Here is a 26,791-nt window from a genome sequence, read left to right as displayed (position 1 = left end):
TGATCTTCTGCTTCATCAATGCACTTGCTCATGGTCTAATAAAGGAAGCCATCAAAATATTTTTGTTTCCTCATCACCAGTCTCCAGTTAAAATTACTAGAGTCAGTTCCAACTCTGTTTATCTCAAAACTGTCTGCAGCATTGCACATCCACATTTATATCCATGTAGATTGATCACATCACTGCTTTGGCATCAGAAGATTGCCTAAAAACACCAGCATGGCACCATTATTAAGACTTCCTGATATTAATGCAAATGCTGCTTGATTTGATATGAATAGCAATGTTATTAAGCATAGGAAATAAACCAGTTGTTCCTGTTAACAGTTTATTGTCTGGTTACCAAGGAAGTCTTACTCGAGGATGACAACACAGTCAGGCAGAGTTTTGCTCTCCAAGAACTAAGATTTAATATACACTGAATTTTCAAAAGAGATTCGAGCAAGGTTGCCCAGGTAACTGCAGCTACTAAGCCCTGGGATCCCTTTATATCACATCACATGCAAAACTGTGCCAGCCAGGCAGAAGAATAAATAATCTGACCTCCCAGTTCCAAAAATCAAAACAGACAAGGGTGACAGGAACTCAGTGACCAATTTACTTAATTATCAGAATGCATCCATCCAAAAAAATACCTCAATTTCCACCTTTTAATCGCCCAAGCTTTGCTATTTAAAAGTACATACGAGCATGGTTTGAATTTTGAGGTTTTTTCCTTAAAACTAGTGAAAAAACTCACAGCAACAGATGTCACCATGTTTTGATGCAGCTGCTCCAATATTCTCCAATACCTGAGAATTTTGGTTTTGGAAAGTGTGGTCTTATGAGGCCATAAATAATTCTCTGTCAAACAGTTTCACATAAACAAACCAGGAAATGTCTACAGTGAAGTTTGACCAACATTTAAAGACAGCTTTTATTTTTCCTTATGTCCAGTCTTCATGTGGGAAAATGACCAATGCATTAAAAAAATCAAAATTAGAGCAAGATTTAGGTCACAACATTCTGCAATTCTTGAAGCTGAATGTGACTTTGGGTCAGTTAACTGCATAACAAATAATTCCCGTAAGCATTTTGATGACTCAAACATAAAAATCCATGCAATTTTAAAGTAATTGACTTCTTTCTTAAGAAATTTCTCTTAAGAAGTACTTAGCTTATGACATCACTAGAGGTACGGAAGTAAAAATGTGAGATAAATCATTTTAAATGATCTACTGGCACAGGTTGGTCTTCAAATACTCCAAAATAAGTTTATGGTGATCACTCATTTCCTAGATTATTCATTTTGCCAGACATCCCTTATGACAAAACACTGTCATAGCCAACCTGAATATTTGACAAGGATGCAAGAAAGACTAAATTCTACTTAGCAATTCCTGGTTCTGTACAGCTATACCACCTGCAAAACCTCTTTTGGGAGCTGTGAGGATCTGAAACCCTTTTGCTGTGATATTGTAAAGGAAGGAACAATAAAAATGAAGAAGTACTCACAAAGCAAGGCTACTCAGTACATATTGTACGTGCTCACATTCAGCTGGGAATGACACACAGGCAGACGTGAAACAGCACAGCGCCGTCTGCAGCACCTGGAGCTGAGGCAAAGGGACCTGCCACCTTCCAGCATAGTCTTCAACAACCTAGACAAAAACATGGAAATACAGATTATTATCCAAGACATTCTCTTCAGCCAGAAAGAGGAAGTAGTTAGCACTGTACCTGCTTTATCTCCCCTCCCTCTCCCTCAGGACCAGAATTTGTAACCTAAAAAATGTGACTGTTTTCTGGTTTATGACCTACATCATAAAAGGAATATCACAAGGGACCTTCAACTGTTCTTTTCAGAGGGTAAGACAGGAAATACTTTCTCCTTATGCTGTACCACAGTAGACACTGCACTCTGCATTTAAAAACACAAGTTTTCGTTTTGCAAAGGGATGCAAATTAGAGAGTCTGTAACAACATCCAGAAGTTCTAGCCTAAAAACTTTCCAAGAGGTGAAAGAGTAGCCTGCACTCTTCCAGCCTTTGTGTCAGCAGAGAAAGTCACAAACATTCCAGCCACTCTTCCTTATCTGATCAAATGAGTAAATTTGGCTTTTTTTAACCATAGGATGAATCTAAGGCAACAGCAGCTGAGCTGGACTCGTATTTGTATGTCCATTATAACTTTTCCATCAAAGTTACTTTATTAATTTGTTTGAAAAACTGCTAGCTTAATGCAGCAAATATCTAGGTCAACTGAAGAAGAATTAGCAGACTTGTAGATAAATACTTTTCTGCTTAAGAAGACTAAACATTTTGCCTCACAGACCTATCAAGAGTTCCCCAAAATAGTTTTAGCCAAGTCCCTTTTATAGAAAACCACAAAAGCCTGAGAAGAAACAAAGTAGACAGAAAGAACAAACATCCTTTAGAGGTGTGAGCCTCCAAAAAGTGAAGCAAAGGTAGAGATAAAGCATCACTTCCCACCATGATGTCACACAATGCTTGCACCTGATGGGCACAGTATAGATACGTTCAAAACTGATTTCAAGCAATAAAAACAAAACTTTGTGTCCTACTGTACAGCCTCACTGCACCTTCAGCACTCATCTGAACCCAGTATAAGCTCAATAGGAATTTAAGGACAGGGAACATCCTCTCCCCGAAAAAAGCCATCGGTTCCAGTCGGCACCAGCTCCCCTGTCACACAAATATCAGAGCCAGCAGAGAAAGGAACACAACAGCAACACCACCTTGGCCAGCTGGTCTGCAACTCAAATGTACCAAAAAAAATTCACAGCAACAGTCCCCCCCATCCCAAACTGCTCAGGAAGAATAGGAATAGCAAACTTTTTCCTGAATGTACCTGAAACCATGAATTCATCAGGAAAAGAGAAGTCCAACTGATCAATTCTCAGAAGATCTGCAACGACCAGGAAAAGATGGGGGCTTGGGGAATGTGTGGGCAAAAAGATAAACTAAGTATAAAATAAATTCCAAACCACGCTTCACACACATTCTATACAAACGGAGGGGCAGGGAATAATGTATGTTTGTTTTACAATTCCATGTATCCTTCAGTGTCTGTTTTTAAATAACCTCATGGAATAACTTTTTCTGTAACAGAAAGTAAGCTCTTTTTTTGTACAAAATACTCAAGATGCCATGCTTTGAAACAGGACTGCAAAGCAGAGGACAAGTAGAAGTTTATCAGCACATTTTGAACAGGCACACTAATTTCAGTATAATGAACTCAGCCAAACAAGAACATAACCTTTTAGGTGGCCTGCTCCTTGTCCAATACACAGGAGAGAAAACCAGAAGGGAAGCAACCTTTTTAATGTGACTTTCTGCAACACCTGCTTTCAAAGCCTCTGTTAGGGTGCAATCTTGAATATCCTTAAAGCATCACCCCCCAGTCGGTCTGTACGTGCCATTGCTAATAACCATGAAGGGACTGGGCCTTTTTGTTTCCCCTTTATCATTCGGAGCAGATAAAGGCACTGAAAGGGAGGCTGAAGCACCTCCCTGACACCAACCCCCCCATTCAGCTCCACCTTTCTCCCACACCAATACACTACTTCCCCTTCTATAATGTGTTCTAATAACTCAGAGGAAAATACAAGACTCAGATGTGTCCTATTAAAACAAAATCAAGACCAGACTTATAAAAAATTTCTGAGCACACAGCTAAGGCAGCTAACCCCAAAAATAACAAGGTAGTAATTAAAAACCTGGACCAGTGAAACAATAGCTTTTCCTGGAATATTATGTTTTAACTGATTAAATATACACATATAAAGTTATTTAGCTATATTCCAAAGAGTTAAGAGAAACAGTATTACAAACAATTAGACTTGCAAATGCACAGGACACAAAACCCAAATGTTTTATGCGGTGCTAGGCCTGAAGTTGCTACAGCTTTTCCTGTTCCTCCACACAACAAAAATAGAAACTACAAATCCCACCAATTTTAGAAGTTTATCATTGCTAGGATTTCAAACAAAGTTACTCCCATAGCTTCTTGTGAGATTTAACAGTAAAGGAAGTCACCGTAGGATTAAAACTACAACAGTTCTGTGAGTTTTTCTGCTTACAGTTCTCAGGCAAGGAAAGCCTGTTGGCAAATATAGTGGTTGTTATTCATCATAACAAACATATGTAGGGGTTGTCACAGAAGAGGACAAACCAAAAAGGGACAAGCTTAGAAAAACCAAAGTTTCCTGAAAATTAAAATCCATAATTAAAGTAACACCCACCACAGCTGCCTGATCAGCAGAAATACCAGAGCAGCTCAGATACCAAAGTTCAGCTCTAGAAGAGAACTTGAGTAATGGCAAATTTACTCTACCTGGAAACACCATAAAAAATAATCACAGCTTTTTTACTGTCTTTTGGACCTGTTCAGTGGATGAAGAGCATTTTGTTCTGTTTCCAAATACAAACAAGCAAACATGTACATACAAATAAGGATTTTATTAACCAAATAGAGAGTAGGAAAAGCCTTATGATTTATGGGTAATATGAAATATTATTTAACATGTAAAAGTTGAAAATGGCTTTATATTAAAAAATGTAAGCAACGGCTTTACTGCAATTCACGTGTAAATATTACGTAAGGAGCAACCAAACATAATCACACTTCTGGCAAAAGAAAACACATCACCCAGCAACAGCATGACACATCCTATGAGACAAGTTTCTACCCTTAAAGCTAAATGCTTCCCCCTACTCTTAATCACCAAAATCTCATCCATCTCCTCAGCCTGCTTGAGGCAAGAACAATTCCCAAGACTGGCTTCCATATGCCCATTACATTTAGCAGCCCAAAAAGTCATGTATATTTACAATCTGTCACTTGCACAACAGTGAAAACTATACACTAATTCTAGAAAAGCAGTTTGGGCTGATTGGAGCACTGTAGAAAATGTTCCTATATATGATTTATGACTGAGAGATAAACACATATATTGAAAATTAGAAATATTCCTCCTCATCTTTTGATTAGCACCTCACGCCCCAAATGAAAGTCAGCTAAAGAAAGGAATTGTTTTTATTACACATGAAAGCAAGAACTGCCAATCTTCTGAACAACCACACGCTTACATCCACATCACTGGCAACCAGTAAAACACAATTTACTACATGTTTCAGTGAAGAAGTACCAATATTTCTTCTTCTCATCTAAACAAAAGGACATAACTTTTGGATTTTTGCATTACCTACTGCACTAAGTGTGCCTTCTCTAACTTGAACAAGCCTGGGTAGCAAGGCTATCAAACAGACAAGCATCACTCAATGGAGATCCTTCCTTTAGGTATAAAAACCTGCAACTCCTTTACAAGTTATAATCCTGATACATTTTTCCAAGGAAAAATCATGAGCTTATTTTCATACAAAAGGTATACTTAATGAAAAGCCATTAAAACCTGGAGAAGTAGCAATACCAAGAATTTTGAAAGTGCCAAACAGGAAAGTTTCAGAGAAGTAAAAAGATGCAACAAAGATCAAGAAAAGTCTACAATACATTGTACAAATGGGTTTTTTTGGAAAATAGTAACTCCTTAATTCCACCTGTAAAACAGGGAAATTATTTCCCTGGGTAAAGCTAGGCACAGCAAGCACAAAAGCTGATGAGAACCACCATGAATAAGAAAAGATTTTATGATGTTAATGAAAGAGCACTGAGGATTGGAAGCCTGGAGGAGTCAATCTTCAGATAAAGGGGTTGCAAATCAACTGCTATTGTGAATTGTCATAAGCTGACTGAGAAGCCAAGTGCACTTCATTCACCACAGCCCAGTTGTGCATGATAGACCCTTATCAGTTTTCCCATCAAGTGTCAGAGGAAGGAGTGACACCACCTAATCCACGCCAAGGACACCCTTCTCCACACACAGGCATATCCTCACCACAAATGGAAGCTCACCCTTCGCATCCAACTTGGAAGTAAACAAAACGTGGGTTTGCCACATCTGTTTTGTAAAGATTTCCATTTAAACATGAATTCACTTGAATCTCCAGCAGCACAATACTAAACTACTACTAAGTAAATTGAACACACTGGTTTCCACCAGTCCCACATGTAAAAAACACCATAACAGGTTCATTTTTAAATTTAAAGGGTTTCAAGTAGTTATGGTACTCTTTGAAATTTAGTTACTGCAATGTATGATTGGCCCTTTGCAAGCTTTCATGTAACAAGCAATATCACCATTCAAAAACATGAAAAAGTCCAATATAACTTACAACAGTGCTCTTAAAATTTGGGCCATGAACAAGGATAAAGCATATTTATTCAGGAAGGTACAGAAACCCCAAAATATCAACATCACAAATTATTACATGAGAAAATGGGTGGTGACAAATTACAGATTCCGCCTTCCCAGAGAAATAAGCTTCAAGGATGCTGAAGAAATCACTATTCACTACTAGTATTCATGTGAGCAACATTTTTATAGCTGAGCCTTAAAATGGTGTATGTAGATCAAATCTGAATCCCAGAGGTCCAAAATTTAACAAAATAAAAGCATGGCATAACCTAAAGGTTTGGAATGGGTTTGTTTGCAGTAGCTTTGGCTGTTTTTTGGGTTTTTCTTAATATAAAACCAACAAACCGCTATTGATTTGAAGTCCAAAGTAAGAGCCAAAAGCAAATACTTTCGAATTTAAGCCCAATAAGTGTGAAAATATATTAAGCCCAAAATCAGAAGAACAAACATCCGAAGCTGTGTATTTTTTTTACTTCCAGCACCACAAAGCAAGACAAAAAACAGTTGAGTCATACACCCCTTTTTTCTGCCTGCTCAAATAAATCCAGGAAATGCTGTCTTCTCTAGCGTGTTACTATATTTTACTACTTAACTTTTTTATAAACCCAAGAATTGTTTTTCCACCAATTAATGTAAGCAAAGGAGGTAATCTTCCTTTCAGGAGTGGGATCATCCTGGAAGGCTGTAAGCTGATGCTACAGGAAGAACAGATCAAGGAGTGCTTACCCCTCACAGCATCACCCTGTTACTTGAGATGAACTCACCTTGTGTTTATCCCAGTCAGTACCAACAACATAAAATAACATCAAGTACAGTTATGCAGCCCTGTGGACAATTACAGAAATGCTGGAAGCAACTTGTAATGTTTTGATAGCATTTAATGTTATGAGAACATACCTTGAAAGAGAAATGAATTTCTTTTTCTAGTTAGTAAAATTGTACCCACTTCCAGTGCAATGAAGGAAGCTATATCCATTTTCCAGCCTGTTTTTAAATCAAGTAAACTTGGAAATTCATCTTTCTAATTAAAAAATATTCCCTTTCATTCTCAGACCAAAAAAGTCACCATCTCCTCTATTTCGGCTGCCCACCCCCATTTGTATTTCAGTGTCACAGGGACCTCTCAATGGCTCTGGTTCCTGAGAAACCTCACAGAAAAAATTCAAATTCTGCACACAAACACAAGCTGAAACTCTTCCAAATGTTTAGGCTGAGGGAGTTTCTTCAAGGTACCACCTTTCAAATTTCTTTAACTTACAAAGTAGTTACAGATGCACTGTTCTTTTGCCTGCCAAAGCTGGGAACAGCAGATTTGCTTTTCCCAACATCCAAGTGGGTTTGGAACTTCACAAATAAGAAGAAAAGCCACATCAGCAAATTGTAGTAAGTAACACAGAAACAGCTGGTGAGATGTATAAGCTGGGCACTTGACTCATCTTCCAACTGTCTTTTTTCCCTTCCAGGCACAGACATCTTGATTTTTGCTTCGCCCATGTCATCAATCTCAAACAACATTCCAAGAAAACATTTCATTCCATTTTGCCTTGAAAGATTCAGGCTGTAACAACTCTCTATGACCCTGAACACCTACAAGACACAGATCCCAAAACTACACACGGGCTTCAAGATGGCACATTCCAACTTCATCTTGTATCACTGAATTGTGACTACCCATAAATTTATGGAAAATGCCCTCATAATCCTGAAATCTCATCTTTTTTAACTGGTACTTAATCGATCCAAAAGTGAAGTTGAGCTACAATACTCCAGGCCTCAAGAGAACTGGATCTGGCTGTTTACAGCAGTTTTTTTACCTTTCTAACATAATTCAAGGATTAAAGATGCGCACACCAATGCTTTTCAAGGTCCCAGCCACTCTCTTAAAGATCAGTAAGATTTTTCTGTCTACAGAAAACTGATCTACAGACTGAAAAAGGCTTTATTTACACCTTGCTTCATTTCTCCTGTAGTTTTTACTGAGTGATGCTCACAGACTTCACCAGCTTAACTACAAGCAATCCAAAAAGTGTTATTTTCAGGAGACAGCAAGCTTCAGCACCATGCCTGAAGCACGGCCATGTGTTTTGATAAGCTGTTATTCTGAAAATAACAATGTTTCTTTTGGGCAGTCCAAACTCCAGGCACCATCGCTATGCAACTATTTCTACAACTCCTACTGCACTTCCGACAAAAAGACAGGAGAGCAGGAGGCAAAGTAGGACTTTTGGAAAGTCCAAATGAGTATTAAGACAAGCAAAACTGTGTTATCAGAGCAAAGTGGAGTGAGGCAGAAAGGCTCAGTCTGCACAGCAGCCAAATACATCCTTCAGAAGATCTGGATAGAAAAGTACAAATATGTATTATGTGTATAATTACACACTGTCAATCCCATGAGGGAAAATGAGCTCATGTGGAGCACATACAACTTCATTTGTTGTCAATCCATAAATGTCACACAGCAACAGGCTTTTCACACCAGTACACCCCCCTAAAGATCTTGTGTTTGTGTAGTTAAAACAGTAGAAAAACCCATTACTAAAAAACATGCTTAAACAAAACACTGATTACATTGAGTGAGCACATGACTGCTGTTCACACCAGGCCAAATTTACACAAAACAAGCAAAAAAAAAAAAAATCCCTGGAGACAAATAGTTAATATATTAACTTACTCTCATCAGGATTATTTATGTTGCACATTGTTAAAAAGAAAGTTGAAGAGAAAAGGAGCAGAGCCCTTTACACACTCAGAACATTGGCTGCTTATGTGGAGAGTTCATCAACTCAAAGTAGGGGAGAGGACTTGGCAACCTTTCTGCACAAAAGAAACTGCAGGAGAAGTCAATACTAGATACATACCACATAAAATAGTTGTATCACAACTGTTTTCACAGGAAAATTCTTCCCCTGCTCTTATCATCTTCTGTTTTCTACTAATTCCTACCTTCCCTGGCATTGGCATCAGTATATGAAGCTATCACCCTGCCTGCACTCCCTCCTTAACACAATAAATTCAACATACAGTAAGCACAGAGAAAAAAATTTAAGACAAAGCCCTCAGTGTTGAGCAGAAGTAAACGTCTTGCCAACCAGTCAATGTAACCAAACATGATTGTCATTCCTGACAGTAGTAGAAAATGCCATACTTTCAAAAACATTCTTTTCTCCTTTTACTGGCTCCACAATTTTTTTCAAGTATCTAAGTCTTGAGAAATCATGAAACAGAAGAAAATATAAATGGATCAACAGCCTCAAGAAGCAACCTATGGGCTTAGTGAACACAACACCCCCCGAGATTACTATAAGCACGTACAACAGTAAATAATATTTCAAACAGAGTGTTTGACTGAATATTAAAACAGGAACAAAGTGACAACATGGCAGCACATTTCTTTGGATGGCAGAAGACAATCGTAGTGGCGAGGTAAGTCAAAAAGTTGATAAAATGAAGCAATTCTATATAAAATGACCTCTGGGCTGTGTTTCGGGAAGCAGCAAGTGGCGTGGCTGGGATACACCAAAGGTAACTAACGTTCCATCCACACCTGCTGATGGAAGCAACCAGGAAAAGCAACCTGTTGGTGCTTGTTACTTTGCAAGACACACCTAAAGGGCTTGCGAGGAGCACAACAATTCCGGACCCACATCAAGAAAACACTGCTTTTCAAAGGAAAAAAAAAAAAAAATTATAAAACACCCTGGTCTAATTCGGCCAGCGAAACGGGAACTGTTCCCGAGGCCCTTCTTCTCTCTCTGCCTCCCTCCGCCACCCAGGCGAAGCCACCCGGAATTGTTCTGTCCGCAGCACCGGCCGCACCACGCGTGTTCCCGCAGCCGCCCCCGGCTCTCCCTGCCCGCTCCGGCCTCGCACCGGGAGCCGCCTTCCCCTCCCTTCTCTCCCCTCCGGGAGCCTCGCTGCGCGCCCGGCCCGGCCCCCGCTCCCCCGGCAGCGCCGCGGCCCGGGCCGCGCCCCCGCACCCCGCTCCTCGCGGCCCGGCGGGCCCGGCCCGGCTCCCGCCGCCGCTGCCCCCGGCGCTGCCCCCCGCGCCGCGGCGCCCACCTGGCAGAAGCGGCGGCAGTAGTACTGGCTGCGGAGAAGAGCGGGCAGCCCGGCCGGAAGCCCTGGCGCCGCCAGCGCCTCCAGCTCCTCGCTGAGCCGCTCCGACTCCTGGTCGCTCTCGTCTTCCGCCATGGCGGCCCCGCCGCCCCGCGCGTACCGAGCGCCCCCGCCCCGCCCCGCCGCGCCGGAAGGGCCACCCCCCGCCGCGCCGCCGCGCGTCCGGCCACGCCCCCGCCGCGCCGCGCTCCAATTGGCCCGCCTGCCCTGCCCATCAACGCCGCTCTCACCCCTGGCTCCGCCCCTTGGCATAAGCGCCCTGCGATTGGTGAAAAAGTCTCGCCGTTACTTCAGTCCCGCCTTCCCATTGGCTGCTTGCCCCGTCTGTCACGCCCCCCCTCCGCTGCCGCCCGCCCGAGCCCCCGTCCGCTGCGCGCCGCCGCCCGCGCTCTGACTGGCCGGTGCACGCCTCCATCAGCGCTCTCACGCCCGCCCCCCCAATTTTAATTGGACAAAGCACCGCCCATCTCCGCGCCGAACCAATCAGCGAGCGACTTCCGGCGCTGGGCGGGGCGGCGAGCAGCGGGGGCGGTCCGGCGGGGTGGGCGGGGCCGTGTGTCTGCGGCGGAGCGGCGCGTCCGGCCCGGCGGGGCCCAGCGCGGAGCGGGCGGCGGCGCAGCCCCGGGGCGGCCCCGGGCCGGGCGGTGGCGCGGCCGGTGCGGGTAATGGCGGCCGGCACGGGGCCTGCGCGCACCCGGGAGTGGGGAGGGGGCTGCGGGGCCTCACGGGGAAACACCCGCGGTGCGGGGAAGGGCCGCAGCTGCGGGGCCTGGGCTGTGCCGGGCCGGGCTCTGCGCAGCCCCCCGGGCCGGGGAGGGGCGCGTTCAACCCGCGCGGGGCACAGGGCGCCGGCGGCCCGGGGGACAAACCCGGGCAAGGAACGGATCGAGTTCTGGTGCTGGCTACCGGGCGGAACCCGCCCGGTGCTTGGAGAGCCAGACTTGTTGTGCTCCTCGCCCGAGCGGCTCGTGGGGCTGGCAGCAGGGCCGGGGTGCGGTGACAGCGCTCACAGTCCAGGCCCCCGAGGCCGCCGCCTCGCCGGGAGTGTCCCGGACAGCGGATCCGGGTGCGCCGGGCACCCTGAGGTGGGGCAGGCAGCAGCCCTCAGCGAGCAACCCACGCCAAAACTTGACACCCCAAAAAAAGGCCTACCAGAAATCTTGTGTTGTGCTGTTCTCAGAATCCCCAGGAATTTTGCTGCAGTAGAACTGCAAACAGCTAGTTTGGTGGGGTGGGGGTGTTTGTGGCCTTTCAGGAGCCGAAGCAACAAGTTTGTGTTGGGTTAAGACTGGTTTTCTGCTTGATTTCAGGAAATGGTTGCTTAGGAAACTCATGTATAAAGCAACAAAAAGAATGCAGAAAGTTACATTGATGCTGGATAAAGATTGTTTAACTTGCATCAGTCAAAGACTTACAGTTCTGGAAAGTAGCAGTGAGAGCGAAAAAATATCACTAGGAAGGTAGCTAATACCAGGATCTTTGTTTCCTTCTTTTGCAGAAGACTGTAATCTCCTCATGTAGCAATGGCTTAAGAAAAAAAGACAATGTTGAAAACAGAATTCTCTATTCCTTTAGTTCCAGGGCAGGCAAAAGACATTCTGGACAGCAGAAACTATTTAATCTTTTTTTTTTTTTTTAAGATGTTGCAACAGCAAACTGAGTAACAAAAGAAAACAAGTACAGTGAAGTGTATCCGGAGTATATCTGGATACTTAGAAGAAACATTTGTTGCCTTTTGGGGTTTTTTTTTTAAGGAAATGGGTAGTTATTGTGATGACCATTCATTTTGCTCAGAAAACCTCAAACCTGAACAGAGCTATTACTTCACTTCAACTTTCCTTTAAAAAGGAGATAAATTACCTTAGCTGAGATTTGCAGTAGCTACCCCATACCTCATCAACAAAAGGACACAGGTCCTGTTTGATTTCAGTGCACTTGACTGGGTTATTCCTTGCTTTGGTGACATGGTCTAGTTAAGAGTGATGTTAAAAAGTGTCCAGCTCTCATGGTTGTGGTCCTCTTTGAAAATACAGTTTCTTGTTTTACATTGCAGTATATGCAATTTTATGTTCCCATTAGGCTCTTCCAGCAGTAATTGCAGTGACAAAATTATTTGCTCTAAGCTCCAAGTTTAGGTTCAATCTAATAGTTGTGGTTTAAAAACCAGGGCTGTTTCCAAACAAGTGCTGGCAAAGCTTTGGTTTGGTTTTGGTTTGGGTTTTTTTTTTATGTTGGGGGTTACTGGCTTTTATAAGTGACAGTAATGGTTTTCTTGCTTGCTATGGACAAAATACACATTTTCAAGATGGAAACGAAAAATACTGACTCAACACAACATAGAAGTCTTCAAGAAAAGCAAAAACCCTTTTTGTTTGACTTTAAGTGATGAACAGATTGAATTTTGAGGGTTCTGTTGAGAAACTTACAAGTGTTTTACTCTGACCCACAAGGAAATTCCTCTTCCCAATTTCTCTGGAATTCTAAATTAAGAGCCTTTCAATAATAGTGCCACAAATGTGTCTTAATTATATTTTAGGTGTCAGTAGGCGCTAGGCTGGATATTGAATGTAACCATTGCTTTGTTTCCCAGCTTTGCCTGCTCGGAGGCAGCGATGGAGCGCTTTGGGGTGAAGTCGGCTCCGTCGCGGAACCGCTCCAAGACTGCTCTGTACGTGACGCCCCAGGACCGCGTGACGGAGTTCGGCAGCGAGCTGCACGAGGACGGGGGGAAGCTCTTCTGCACCTCCTGCAACGTGGTGCTGAACCACGTCCGCAAATCCGCCATCAACGACCACCTCAAGTCCAAAACACACACCAAGAGGAAGGCGGAGTTTGAGGAGCAGAACGTCAGGAAGAAGCAAAGGACTCTGACTGCCTCCCTCCAGTGCAACAGCACTGCCCAGACAGAGAAAAGCAGCGTGATCCAGGACTTTGTGAAAATGTGCCTGGAAGCCAATATCCCCCTGGAGAAGGCTGATCACCCCTCTGTGCGAGCCTTCCTGTCCCGCTACGTTAAGAACGGCAGCTCCATACCCAAGTCGGAGCAGCTGAGGAAAGCATATCTGCCTGATGGCTATGACAATGAGAACCAGCTCATCAACACTGAAGACCGTTGAGAAGAGAACTGTTTTCATCCTTGTCGTGAAGTTTTACATATTGATGGTGTGGTTTATTTTTATATTCATGCATATATACAGTGTTACATATTGATTTTACAAGCTATTTTGTATTCTTGTAGAAATGACAATCTGCTCCTGAACTTAGTGGTGTGCCACAGATTGTTGCTAACCCTGCTGTGGACTTCAGAGCTACATTGATGTAGAGCTCGTGAGGAATGTAGGGAGCATCCCTGGCATACACCTGATCTCTGTTCAATCCAGCTGTAACTGAGGCTGAGAAAAAGGCACTTGAATGGAGGACCCCACTTCACAGTGCATCCAAGAAGATGGTGTGGTAGGGATTGCTAATCATGGCAGTGGATTGCTTTGTCCGGTATCCTGTCCCTGAGTGACCAAGAAGAGGTGCTGCACCTGTGAAATGCAAGAAGCTCTAGGATGGTTAGTTAAAGTATCACTGCTCTGTTGGGGGAGGACTATTGCAACTTTCTATTCAAGCTTGGTTTACGTTTTGAAACAGGAAACATTTTTCTTCTAGAACACTCTCTGACGCTCTTTGGTGCAACTGTGGATGTATTCATTATCCAGCTTAACCAGCCAGTCTCTTGTACTGACCTCTGAACTCCACTATTCTCATAAGGCTGGGAGTTCTGCAGGTTTGCCATGTCTGCTTTTCTAAAATCATTGTTCCCTTGTCTTGATTTCACATGCCTCCTTCCATTTCAGTGCCAATATTTGAAAGCTGAGTAGACAAACCAGTAACTTGAGTGTGGTTTGCAGTGCAGTTGCTGTCAAGGGAAACTTATGCTGGACCAAGTCCTTAGCAGAGAGGATTAATGCCTTTTTCCTACTAACAGGACTAAGCTAAATCTAAATTGGGGATGACAGAGGCACTAAATTGAGGAGATGGGAAGGATTTTCATTGTGCACAGGAGAAGAGGCTGCTCCATCTCTCCCTGAAGGTCCTTTGCACCTCTGGCCTTGTCATCAGCCTTTCAGTCAAGGGAGGTAAAGGGATTAAAACAGTTTCTAAAGCAGTTACTGCAAAGGCTTTTCAGTACTTGTAAGCACAAGTAGGAAGGCACATACACTTTGAACTTATACTGGAATTACAGACACGGGCTGTATTTCTTACTCTGTGCCATGGCCACATCTATTGGACTGGCAAAAATTAAAATGGGAAATTGAAGAATTTCAATAATGTTACCCTCTCCAAAAACCTAGTAAACTCTTACTGAGCTATTCCAAATTATGATGCCAAATAGTTCACCTCATGCAAGTGTTCTATGAAGGTTTTGAAGGAAATGAGGGAGTATTGTGCAAAGTGCTGGAATACAACTGACCTCTGCCTGCTCTAGATCTCCTGGAGATGCTCTGGGTTCAGAGGTGCCAAGCATCTCCTGGGAGCACAGGAATCCTCCTTCTCAATGGGTACCATGGCATAAGAATGCTTTAACTCCCAAGGGTGGAGACAGTTGTCCAGCTTCCTTTCCCCAGTAGAGTTTCACAGCAGTTTATTTACAGCAATACCAAGGAATTGCTGAAAAGAGACAAAATGACCAGGTTATTTTGGGTTTGGAGCTATTTCCCCAGCTGTATCTAGAGCAGTCTCCTTTGCTGGGCTGAGAGAGACTTACGTACTTAGTAACAACTGGGCTTTTGTGCAATTAGCTCTGCAGAAATGCACTTGTGTTCCATGTCCTGCAGCCTCCTGCTATTAAACCTGCTGGAATAAATGGACAAAGCTAAGAAGCAGGTGGTTTCTTATCCATGTGCACCAGTCCAGGGGTGCTCAGCCCACTGCTGGTCTAGGACTTCAGACAGAAATAAACAGTAGCAATTTTTTAATCTAATCCTAGAGATCAAGATATGCCTTCCTCGTATCATTTTTTTATTGCACAAGCTTGGGTTTAGCTTAAAATCCTTAACTGCCTTGGGCTAGAACTGTTTAATAAATCTTCTGAAGCCAAGTGAAAAGTAAACTGCCAATAGCCTTTTCTGTCCTGACAAGAACTGAAAGTATTTTCTCACAGCTGCTGTTTCCTTACAGTGAAACAATGTGCTTTAAGTTTTAGTCTTTTTTGAAACCTTAGCAGTGCTATCTTAGAATTGAAGCAAATGGAAAACAATGGCATATTGAGAAAACAAAAACAGCTAGAGAAATGGGATGATTAAAAGGTAGGAATTTGGGCTACTTCACTCAGTTTTTGCTAACATGGGATTTTCCAGGCTGCATGCATAATGATTTTATACAGGATTTGATGCTGTATGTTCTTCCCTTGACTGACAAACTGACAGACATTTTGAAATGCTTCATGGGAACATTAAATAGGCTCTTGCATAATTAAAAAAAAAATCAGGTTACTTTCAGATTTACAGTTTTACATTAAAAAGTTGGCAAGTGTAATGAACTCAGTTTGCAGGACACTGCTGTCTTAATAATAGGATGTTTTCATTTAAAAATGAAGCCACAACACTTTTCAAGCTTTTTTGGAAATCAAGATCTTGACCCATTGCAACAAACATTAATAATGGAGTAAAACTATGAAAAAGAAAGCACTTCCATGTAATCTAGAAAGAATAATGAGTAAGTAAGTTTAGAATCATGAACATAACCCAAATCATCTTTCAGAGAAAATAAGAGTAAGTGGTTGCATTCTGTCATGAAACAAGAGTCCTGCAAACATTCAGAGCATCATTTTGCCAGTATGGCTACAGTTGGATAAAACAACTTTCTTTTAACTGCTGTTGATCTCAGGGAAGATTTACAGTAGTTTTCTCATGTATAAAGCTAAGTAATAACTAAATCCTAGTTTAGAGGCTGTGGTGAAGTTGTTTGAACAGTCTCCGTGGGGGTTTAATTTCTTGTGCAAGAATGTATTTCCTATAAAGAAGAAAACTCTCAGAAGTAAAGGGAGGATGATGTCTGCTTTTCACTTTACATCCATATGTAGGGACAAGCTCTAAGGGATACTTTTTGCCAGGTGGCTTTATGAATATATTTGAACTCTAAATGTAATAGTAAAATAATTAAAAGAAGAGATATCTTCTTCTCTAACCAATACTTAAATTTAGCCAAATTAGCTAAAATTACTGCCAAGTGTTTTCCTTGAAACAACACTTGCAAAGAGTAAAATACAAACAGGAGCATTCTTTGTTGTTTGACTCCTTACATGGACACACCATGATAGTTTCAGCTTGCATGTTCTTGAAAAAACATGAGCAAGCTTCAAAATTTTTAATCATTTTGAAGCCTGTAATTTGGCAGCTCCCATGGGAAGGTGCAGCATTCAGCATAATGAAAGGGAAATCTGTTTTTCAACAGAGAGAGAAACTTGTTCTGCAAAGTATGGGATATTCTCATGATAGAAGGGCTGTTTTGAGCCAGAGCCCCTCTGAGCAATTCTGTTGAGCTGAAGAGTGAGATGCTCCCTGTTCGGTTTTGCAGCATAATGAGCTGGTTTTCAGGAAAAAGGAAAAAAAAGCTGGAAGTTTGGCAAGGATAATCTCTATTTATATTTACATGTAAAGAGAGGCAAGGCTCACTGTTGTTGCATTCACATTGTACTCACTGCTACTTTGTGTAATTTGAGTGCTTGTTGTCTTTGTACAATTTTAAAGTCGTGTCTAACTTTCAAAATATTTTTATTTTAACAAAGCTTCTCACTGTAATAGTGCTATTAGAGTTTAGTCTCTTTCGGTCTAATGAAGATGCTTTATTTTTGTTTTGGTGGTAGGGATGTTTTGTTGATGGTGAGTGGCCACAGAAATGGTTTTATTTAAAAAAAACAAGTCATGAACTTAAGATTAGGTACTAGAGTGAGGCTGAAGATATCTGGGTCCTGCAGTGCCACAAGACTTCCTGTAGGAACAGTAAGACCAGAGTAAGTGATTTAAGTTTTTATATTAAAACAATACTGAAGAGAAATACTTTACATTGTAAAGTTTTCACTTGGTAATGAAAAAACGGTCTCTTTAAAAGAAATAAAGGTATTCCTTTTTTATAGAATTTATGCATGATCTCTTATTTTACCAATCGAGTGCATCAAGAACATGTGGTAGTTCACATAGTGTGGTGTAATATAAGACAGAAGAAATGGATGGGGACAGGAAAAATTAAGGAGCTGCTGTTGTAGCTTAAGGTTGTATCAAATATTGAAGCAGCTGGTTGATTTATCTGTGCAATGACACTGAAGTCTGTTTCAGGACTGGTTGTACAAATCTTCTGTTTCCTGTCAATTCCTGAATTTTCTTCATGGTGACAGAAATTCCCTAAGGATGCCTTCTGCTCCAAGTGAACGCCAGGTGGAATGATCATTGTGCATTTTGACACTTCAGTAAACGATTTGTAGGTACAGGTTCTTGCAACTGTCCAAGGCCTCAGATCTTTTCAGGAAGGGCTTCTGCAATGTGGAAGAATCCAAAAAGGTCACAGTTTGATCCCTCTCCCTTGGGGACTTCATGAAAATTGAGCAAATAACATCAACCCATCAAAAATTATCATCAAGTGTGGGTTTGATTGTTTACACATTTATTTTCCTGAATTCTGACTTGTCTTGACATCTCATAATGGATCAATGATAAATTCAGGCAACCTCTTGACTGATGAATTTATGAATCATTACTTTCTCATTTTCAGTCATTTCCAGGTCACAGCACATTAAGATCAAGTGCTTTTTGTTGTGAAGTGGAAAAGCAGAATAAACATACCCTTTGTAAAGTTTTCTTGTGTGGACAATTCCTGTATGAAACAGCATGTGCACACTTGCAAAATCAATACATCAGTGAGGATTTGTGTGGAAGCTGATGCAGAACCAGGTGAAGCAAATATTTAAAGTAATTCGGCTATGCTACATTTTTATGGTGACATTTTACTTTTTTAACTGAATCAAGGCAGTTCAACCCATATCCAGGATGCAGTAGGATCAAGTACACATAACTTTCAAGCCACAGTGATATTGATAATTAGGTTTGACATTTGTTATTTGCATAGGCTGGAGAACAGACAGCCTGTGGCAGTTCTGCTTTTTTTTTTTCTCATCCCACCACTTTTTTACAAGGGGTTTGGAATTTGTGGCTCATGTGGTGGTGGAGGCCTCCTCTTTCATATCCAACAGCAGGGAGCACATCTCAGGTAGAAGCAGAAAGTGCAGGATGAGAGTTGGGATACAGGAGCTACTGCAGCTCAGCTGAAGATACTGCTCAGTAGTTCTGTTCAGAGCTGGAAGAAGAGTAATTAGGGGCTTTAGAGGTTCTTAGGAGGGGTATGTATATTGGTTTGCCTCAAGTGGTTTTTTATCTGTCCTCCAGTGTACAAAATAGCTCTCAAATTCAGCATTGGATTTCACCGCAGTAATTGAGACCTTCTCACCTTAATTCTTCTATAATTAGTTTCAAATTGCTTCCTCCCTCCCCTTCTTTCTGAAGCCTGTCATTACCTCAAGATAAATCCAACAGCTACAATACCCATGGTTGCCCTTAGGGAAGTGTTTTACAGACAGCAAACCCCCGAGTGGAGCTTTACCCAGCTCTGGATTGAATGAACTGACCCCCCTTGTGAGAGCACCCAAGCTCAGCCTACAGTTCAGAACCTGGCTCAAGATGTGTGCTTTGGTTCAGCAAGGCTCAGCTCATCTCCTGAAACTGAAACTGCTGAGGGAAAAGCAGGGAGATGCAGACAATCTCATGTTCTGAAGGAGGAAAGGACTTGTATTGAAATGAAGGAGGTGATCCCTCTTTTAACAAGGAATGACAGGAGTAAGGCCTGGAATGGGCTGCAGGGGCCACCTTGGCTGGTGCAGCAGCAAATCCTGAGAGCTCTGTGATCACCAGTGACAGAAAAGGAGCTGATGGGACACTGAAACGCTGCTGCTCCTTTAAGGCACTAAAACCTCCTTCATGCAGTATTAAAAGGTAATTTTCAGCAGACTTCCTGCAGCCCACTCTCAGAACGCTGTGTCTCACTCTGTGGTTTCCTGCAAACAGGAAAAATGCAGCCCCAAAATAGAACTTTGGTCTTGTCAGAAGAAAAACTGAGGTGGGACAGAAAGAACATTGCATAGATTATGGTTGGGATTTTTTCTTTTCACTTGCATTCAGTAAAGTAGCAACAGGCATGAGAAAGGGGACTGCATCCAGTGAAGATAGTTTCTCCCTATAGCAATACTCGGGTCTGAATTTCACCCTGTATTTTTGGAGCCTCTTCCTCCAAAATAATAGTATCCAACACAGAGAACTGTGCTAGTTGTTATGTTTAAATTGAATTGGTTCTTTAAATTCAATTGCACTGAATAAGGCTTTTTCAATACCTGGGGGCTGTTAGGGTTCAGCAAAGTTACTGAGTTACTACAGACAGTGCAAATCAGTGCCCAGCTGGTGACATCTTTTTCTGCCAATCCCCTTTCCTAACTTAGGATTAGGATTCTCATTCCTTCCTTTGAAAAATACTTATTTTATATTTATTTACCATTTACTATCCCTTGAAATATGCTTTTAAAGCAAAACTAGACTCTTGCAGTGCCTCAAATCCATGGACTGAGATAAAAACAATTAAAAAATCTAAATTACCATTTGGAGATCGAAAATATCTCATTTGTATCTTAATGATATAATAAAAATAGAATGGCTCAAGGTGGTAATTAAGTCTCAACAAGAGAATAACTTCCCTGAATAACCAATTTTTCTCTCTGAGCTGGCTGTGGATGCAGCCATCAGGTGTCTTCACTGCACAAAAATGCAATTTGTGGTAGGAGTGTTTTGGCTCAAGTGGAGCCCTGCTGTGTGTGCAGTTACACTCAAGGAGTTTTCTTCCATAAATATTTTGCCTATAGGCTGGATTGGAATTTTTGTCAGCTTTTTCAGTTCCTCACAAACATCAGTATCATTGTCCTGATCATCATGCACTCAATCCAAACACAAAAATTTTGATAGAAAAAAAGAAATCCAAACATAACATTTCAGAAAGTTGTTCTCTTTTGTTTTCTCCAAAATATTACTCTGGGAAAAAAAACCTGGTAATTTAGACTTTGGTAGGCATTTGCATTTTAAGCAGAAGTGATAATTGCTATATACAAAATTCCTGTTTGACTTCAGTTTGGTTCTAACTTCATGAAGAAACTTTGCATGGGCAGAGGTTTTGGGGAAGGTTCAGCTAAGTGCTTCAATGTCTTAAAAATATTTAGGGGGAAAAAGTCTTAAGGACATGCTGAAAATGCAACACACAAAATCCAAATTACTTGTCCTTATGAAGATGCTGAGAACAAGCAGCAGAAACAATCATCCCTTATAGTACAGATTACTATAAATTAAGGCATTAATGCAAATTGAGACAATTCAGATGTGTTTGACATCTACCAGCTTGTGAATAGTGAATTTTTTCAGCTTCTTAGCTCATTAATGTTGAATTAATCATACAGAAGCAGTGAACAAGTTTAAAATCCTGCTGTGCATCTCTCCTCTCTGCTATATTGCTTCTTGTAAAATCAAAGCCTCACTTGCAGGAGCATCTTTCAAAAATCAAAAAAAATCTGCAGCTTTGTTCATTGCACTGAGGGGACCCAGGAGTCAGAGAAGGAAAAAAGATGTTTTTTAAACCCCCAGGACCATCTTCTCTTTCCAATCCCTAGAGAATAAAGGTCTCTCCAGTCATGCTGATAAAAAGGATATTCCTGAACATTCTTCTGGTAATGCTGGCTCAGAGCAATTATCAAGTTTACAATAAGATGTGGCCTCATAATTAAACCTGTCTATAGCTATTAAACATTACATGTGGAGAACAGAAACCAAAGCAGTGCTCAGTGCACCCTGGAGATAATATGTCTTACTTTATTACCATAGCAGAGCTTCCTAATTTAATTGAAGAGGATGATAATGATAATAATAGAGAAATACTCAGTAACTGTGCAGATAAGAACTCCAGCACCTGAGGACCAAATACATTTTGCATCATGGCCAAAGGCTCTTCCTATAAAGGGTCTGCAGCAGTTTTTGAATAAGAGGGTCTGCTAATTTGGACTGATGTGAGGACTGTATTTGCCCAGTATACTCCTAATATAATTTTTATTTTCTTTTGTTTAATGAGATTATTTTGTTTCAAGTTCTTCTTGGCTGCTGTCGTCCAGGAGACGTAAGTGTTACCATGGAAAGGAAGAAAATCCTACAAAAAAGCTTAGAGCTGCTGCAATGGATGCACTCAACTGCTGTTCGAACATCTCAGATACATCCACTGATGAATTGGTCAACACTGATAAAGCACTGCTAAAATGATACAAATTACTACAAATACCAAAATGATGTTTATAGGAGCATCGGAGAGAAAACTCTTGCAAGTCAGTCTCTACAGAACCATGATGGAAATAATTTTTTTCAGTGTACATCCATTTTATCCCTAAGTTTTTCCAATCTTGTTTGGGTTTTATTTTGGTCAAAAGTAAGCTGGGAGTTGAAGCCAACTTATTTAAGCTTTGTATGTTGCAGAGCTATCCAGAGACAAAACAACGAGAGCCCCAGAAAACCCACAGGTGTACACCAGAAAAACTACATTACTGCTTCTTTAAAATGGGGGGAAAAGAAGTGAAAAGGAATAAAATTCAATTCTATTTGCAAAATTACATTCCTCAAAAAAATCCCAGTGGTGATATACATATGTACAATTACTAAAATAAAATTTTCCATCATTCCTTGAGGAGCCTTCTCTGAAGTTCGGGGAAGGTGTTTAATGAGTTGCAGAACTGTTGTGCTCATTACAAGGAAGAACTGGAGAATCCTCCTTACCTGCTGCTGGAATATCTTTGTATGTTGGGAGAGATGAGAAGTTCAGTACCCTGAATAGTACAGCAGCAAAGTATCAAACAGGTATGTGAGAACAAATGAAACAGCTCTTAACTCTGTCTTCACATTTTGCATTGTAACAAGTGCCACTGTATTTCCATCTGTGCATTGATCCAAACTTCCACCAAATGCTTTTGTGGTGAACTCTGACCATCTGTGTATTTTAACCAGGCTCTTTCTTCTTCTTTGAAGGTCAGAGGGAGGTGGAAGACTCTGGTTCTTAACCATGGCCAAAGTGATCTGTGCTGAGAATGCTGATCCTGGGAGAGGAAAGAACTTTTTAGGCCAACAGAAGGATATCTTAATATTGCTGCTTGCAAACTTGCAGTTTGTTGTGAATGTTGATGGTGTAAAATGACCATGATTCTGACCAATGACAACTGAAGACTACAAATTAAAAGTGATACATGTGCATGGCATGTAAAAGTGAGACTCTGTTTGGTGTGTGGGATTGGTTATGTCAGAGGATATTAGATCATTATGACACCCATTGATATTTTGTTCCCTAGTTCAGTTTTGGGGTTCATTTCTTTCTTGATGTTTTGCTTATATGAATAGGTTTCTGCCGTTAACAGAGGGCAGATTGCATTCACTTCAGTGTTTCCCAGCTGACAACTCTGTGTTCAATTTTCTTCATGCCTACTACCTGGAAGGTGAAGAGAAGTTATCAAGACTTCCTAAATCTAAGGATAGTCAGCATCTCTTGTCCTGCTTGCCTGGAAAGTACTCGTGTGCCTTTCAAGCCACCTTTCTTCATTGTTTCCAGAATTTCATCTGTAATGGAAAGTGCACTGTTTATAAATGAGTAGAAATTGCTTATAAAAGACAGTTCTAAGGTAATCCCTCAAGCTGTAAAGCAAAGTTTATAAACTGTCCTCTTACCCTTTCAGGCAGGAATTTTTATGCAAAATAATCTCCCACCAAGAACAAATAAAGCTCATAATTTACAAACTGAAGTTCAGTATTTTGCTAGAATTCTGTATGAAGCTAAACCGTAGGAGAAAGTGACATTTGTAGCATCGTCTCACAAAAGCTGCCTAATAAATCAGGTGTGAACAATAATCTTGACATTACATGATCACTTGTGGCCATTAAGCATTAGATCAGAAGAAACAAATCCAAATCTTTTCTCTACACCTGTAAAATGAAAATCACATTTCCAACTAAGCCTTTTAGGTTAACACCACCATTTTCTTCCATAAGAAAGAATTGGCCTGGCTTCATTAATTAGTTCAGACTTAATTAACTCACCATTCAGACTTGGAACTGAACTCTTGCAGAGCTGCTGGGGACCTACACACTTTCATTTTCCAAACTAGCTTGGGGAGTTCTTAGTTTTGATAAATGTGCTTGCATTTTGGGTCTAGCTGTGATCAGCATTTTGATTTATACCATGTTAAACCTGGTTTGGCACATTTCAATATCCTAGGGCAGTGATCACCTGGATTATTTTCTTTAATTGTTACCAAGTAGAATAATCCTCCTGGTGAAAGCAGGTCTGGTACTAATGGGAAAACTCTATCCATTACTTCTCTGCCCTGTTTGCCACCAGCCCAGGATGCCTCTATTCCACAGCTTTTCACCTAGCAAGAAGGAAAGCAAAGATTGTCATAATACCGAATGATTAAACTGTCCCAACAAGTGACAGTAGCAATACCATTTTTACTATGTATTTAAAATTTTTCCTACCTCTTCAGAAGGTGTTACCACATATGGTGGGTTAAACAGCAGTAGATCAACCTTCCCATTTAACCTTGGAGATAATCCTTTGACCTGTAGGTGAAGTTGATGATTCTTTTGTGTGGGGTTTCTTTTTGGAAACATGAAGAATGCAAATATTTTGTAAAAATGCAGTTACATAGTGCAGTTGGTCAGCCATTTTAAATCCCATTTATTGTTGCCTATCTATATAATCTTTTATAAACATATATATTCGGGATTAAAGAGATGAGAAAATTATCTTTTCTCCATATCAAATGTTGTGAGAAATCAAAAGTAACAATATATGTAAGTTCTCATTAAATCAGAAAAGGCTGAGAACGAAGAACTGCATAACTTTAGACAAAGGGCTATAATGTCAGGCCACTACAGAATTCCTTATCCAGGATTTTCCAAACTATATCTACAGATTTTTTTTTAAAGTAATTCAATAAATGTTCAGAGCTTAATTTTGAATTTTAGAGCTTGAGTAGTTTGCTGGGGTTTTTTTGCCTTGGCAGGGGGTGATGTCCAGAGGTCCCTTCCAACCCTAACTATTGTGTGACTCCATGATCTCCAGTAGGTATAAAAAAATTATACAAACTATGAAGGGGATACTATTGAAACATCTCTCTTACCAAGTCAGTAATGACAGGCTGCAGGTGAACATTGTTAAGCAGAGCTGTCTCCTGGGTACAGTAAGCTGCCATGGGGTTGATATCTGTGCATCTAAAAGGGAAATATTACAAAGTGTAAGCTGTAGGCTACTGTACCTGGAAGTTTAACCCTATGAACCACAACCTAATTTACAGAATCACAGAATACTCTGAGTTAAAAGGGACCCACAAGGATTCCGCCGAGCAAACACAAGTGTAGGCTTAGCAATTTGTCTGAGAAATGGGAAAATGGATTTCTAGTCACAGCACTACTTATTTGTTACAGAACCCGTAGTAAATAATTCAGGCTGCACCATAATCTCCGAAATGCTCAACAGACTCTCTTTGCTTTGATTTGTGTATCTACAGAATTGAGAAAAGAATAGTTTTTAAAATGTGAAAATGAGAAATATATATGAGAGGGCTAAGCATCCTTTATTATTTCATGCAACAGTTTAGGTGCTGTTATACTTACATGTACAGTGCACTGGGTCCAAGGATGGAAGAAGCCAGAAATGTTGAAACCACACCAGATCCAGATCCTATTTCAAGGCAGATCTCGACTCTAAAGAGAGAAAACTCTGGATGACTTTTGTTTGTAACATACAAGAGCACTGAAACAGATACAGAATTGGTGAAAACAGTGTTACAGATCACGCTGTCGTCCCAAACAAGCTAAAGTAAAGAATCATAGACTATCCTGAGCTGGGAGAGACGCACAGGGATCATCCAGTCCAACCCCTGGCCCTGCACAGACACCCCAACAATCCCACCCCGTGCATCCCTGGCAGCGCTGTCCAAACACTTCTTGAGCTCTGTCAGGCTGGTGCTGCGACCATTCCCTGGGGATCCTTTTCCAGTGCCCCACCAGCCTCTGGGAGAAGAGCCTTTTCCTGATATCCACCCTAACCCATCCTGACACAGCTTCAGGCCGTTCCCTCAGGTCACAGAGAGCAGGATCAGTGCTGGCCCCTCCGCTGCCTCTCATGACGAAGCTGCAGACAGCGATGAGGTTCCCTCTTCTCCAGGCTCAAGAAGCCAAGCGCCCTCAGCCCCTCCTCGCACGGCTTTCCCTGCAGCCCTTCCCCATCTCCGCAGCCCCTCTGGACGCTCTCTAATGGCTCTGACGCCCCTGTGACAGCAATCCCCCCTCAGCTCACCCCTCCCCGGCTCCCCTGCCTGCCCTGCCGTACCGAGCCTCCCGCAGGCTGCCCGCGTCCCGCTCCAGCGCATCGAGCAGCAGGAAGGTGTCCTCGGCCGGCTCGTACACGTCCCGAAAGGGCCCCCGCGGGCCCAGGTGCCCGTACCGCGGGGTGGGCAGCGCCATCCCGGCCCGCCCGGGCCCGCATCCGGGGGAAGGGGAGGGACAAGGGGAGGAACAGGGCGCGATGTGCCCGCCCCTCCTCAGCGTTGCTGGGTGGCGCTCAGATGTGCTAGCCCTAAAGTTCCGGCAGGTGTGGTGGCGTCTGATCACACTGACCGTGTGTTAAACACCCTCGGTGTGTCAGCGTGCACAGCGGTCCCCCCGCGGGGGCCCCTGAGGGCGGACAGGGAGGGCGCTGCTGCTCCTGCTCCTCCTGTCGGCGTCGGCTGCACGAATGGGGTTTCCATCACGAGAACGGCCACAGGGAGTCAGCACAAACCCAAGGGAAGGAGGTGCTGAGGAAGCTTCTGAAACGCACGGGGGAAAGCCTTAAGCAAAAAAGCTCTATTTTCTTGTCATAAAAAGACTATATTTCTGTGATTCTTAGCCAGCAACACTCGACAGCATCTTTATATACCGACCCTGTGAACTTCAGAGTCACATAACCCCGGAATGCTTTGGGGTGGAAGGGACCTTAAAGCTCATCCTATTGCACCCTGCCATGGGCAGGGACACCTTCCTCTAGCCCAGGTTGCTCCAAGTCCCAATGTCCACCCTGGCCCTGGACGCTTCCAGGGATTCAGGGGCAGCCACAGCTTCTCCGGGCAGCCTGTGCCAGGGCCTCCCCACCCTCACTCCGTAAAGAATTTCTTCCTAATATTCACTCTAAACGTGCTCTCTGTCCATTTGAAGCCATTCCTTGTCCTGTCACTCCAGGCCCTTGTAAACTGTCTCCATCCTTCTTGCAGGCTCCTTC

General features: G+C 42.2%; 3 protein-coding genes across 10 annotated transcripts in view; 1 reads left to right on the top strand and 2 right to left on the bottom strand.

The window, feature by feature from the left end:
- The window catches only part of ZNF654 (zinc finger protein 654), a 30,533-nt gene extending 20,063 nt beyond the window's left edge, over nt 1-10,470 (bottom strand). Inside the window, exons 1-2 of the mRNA XM_039556081.1 lie at nt 10,316-10,470; nt 1,495-1,640 (exon numbers count right to left, since the gene is read on the bottom strand). Coding sequence (XP_039412015.1) covers nt 1,495-1,640; nt 10,316-10,447 — 278 coding nt within the window. The 5' untranslated portion in view covers nt 10,448-10,470. The remainder of the gene's footprint in view (nt 1-1,494; nt 1,641-10,315) is intronic.
- Nucleotides 10,471-10,992: 522 nt separating this feature from the next.
- CGGBP1 (CGG triplet repeat binding protein 1) lies at nt 10,993-18,211 on the top strand. 2 transcript variants are annotated; one of them, XM_039555028.1, is made up of 2 exons: nt 10,993-11,034; nt 12,963-18,211. In XM_039555028.1, the coding sequence occupies exon 2, from the start codon at nt 12,985-12,987 to the stop codon at nt 13,486-13,488; it is 504 nt and encodes a 167-aa protein (XP_039410962.1). In that variant the 5' UTR covers nt 10,993-11,034; nt 12,963-12,984; the 3' UTR covers nt 13,489-18,211. The 2 variants fall into 2 exon arrangements, with proteins under 2 accessions (XP_039410962.1, XP_039410972.1); XM_039555038.1 differs by having other exon boundaries at nt 11,012-11,028.
- Nucleotides 15,386-26,044, bottom strand: N6AMT1 (N-6 adenine-specific DNA methyltransferase 1). Of its 7 annotated transcripts, none has more exons than XR_751768.4 (8): nt 25,865-26,044; nt 25,147-25,236; nt 24,654-24,744; nt 24,007-24,090; nt 23,759-23,900; nt 22,964-23,091; nt 22,261-22,577; nt 16,987-18,709 (listed from the first exon to the last, which is right to left on the bottom strand). XR_751768.4 is itself a non-coding variant. In XM_019285912.3 (7 exons), the coding sequence occupies exons 1-6, from the start codon at nt 25,996-25,998 to the stop codon at nt 22,985-22,987; spliced, it is 648 nt and encodes a 215-aa protein (XP_019141457.1). In that variant the 5' UTR covers nt 25,999-26,044; the 3' UTR covers nt 15,758-17,891; nt 22,964-22,984. The 7 variants fall into 7 exon arrangements, 1 of the variants encoding a protein (XP_019141457.1); XR_751769.4 differs by having other exon boundaries at nt 23,034-23,091; XR_751771.4 differs by having other exon boundaries at nt 23,034-23,091; nt 23,784-23,900.
- Between the last annotated feature and the right edge of the window lie 747 nt (nt 26,045-26,791).

Source organism: Corvus cornix, chromosome 1 (assembly GCF_000738735.6).
Source record: "Corvus cornix cornix isolate S_Up_H32 chromosome 1, ASM73873v5, whole genome shotgun sequence".
NCBI classification, from domain to species: Eukaryota; Metazoa; Chordata; class Aves; order Passeriformes; family Corvidae; genus Corvus; species Corvus cornix.
Note: the sequence above shows the minus strand (reverse complement) of the source record. Positions and strands in the feature narration are given on the sequence as shown.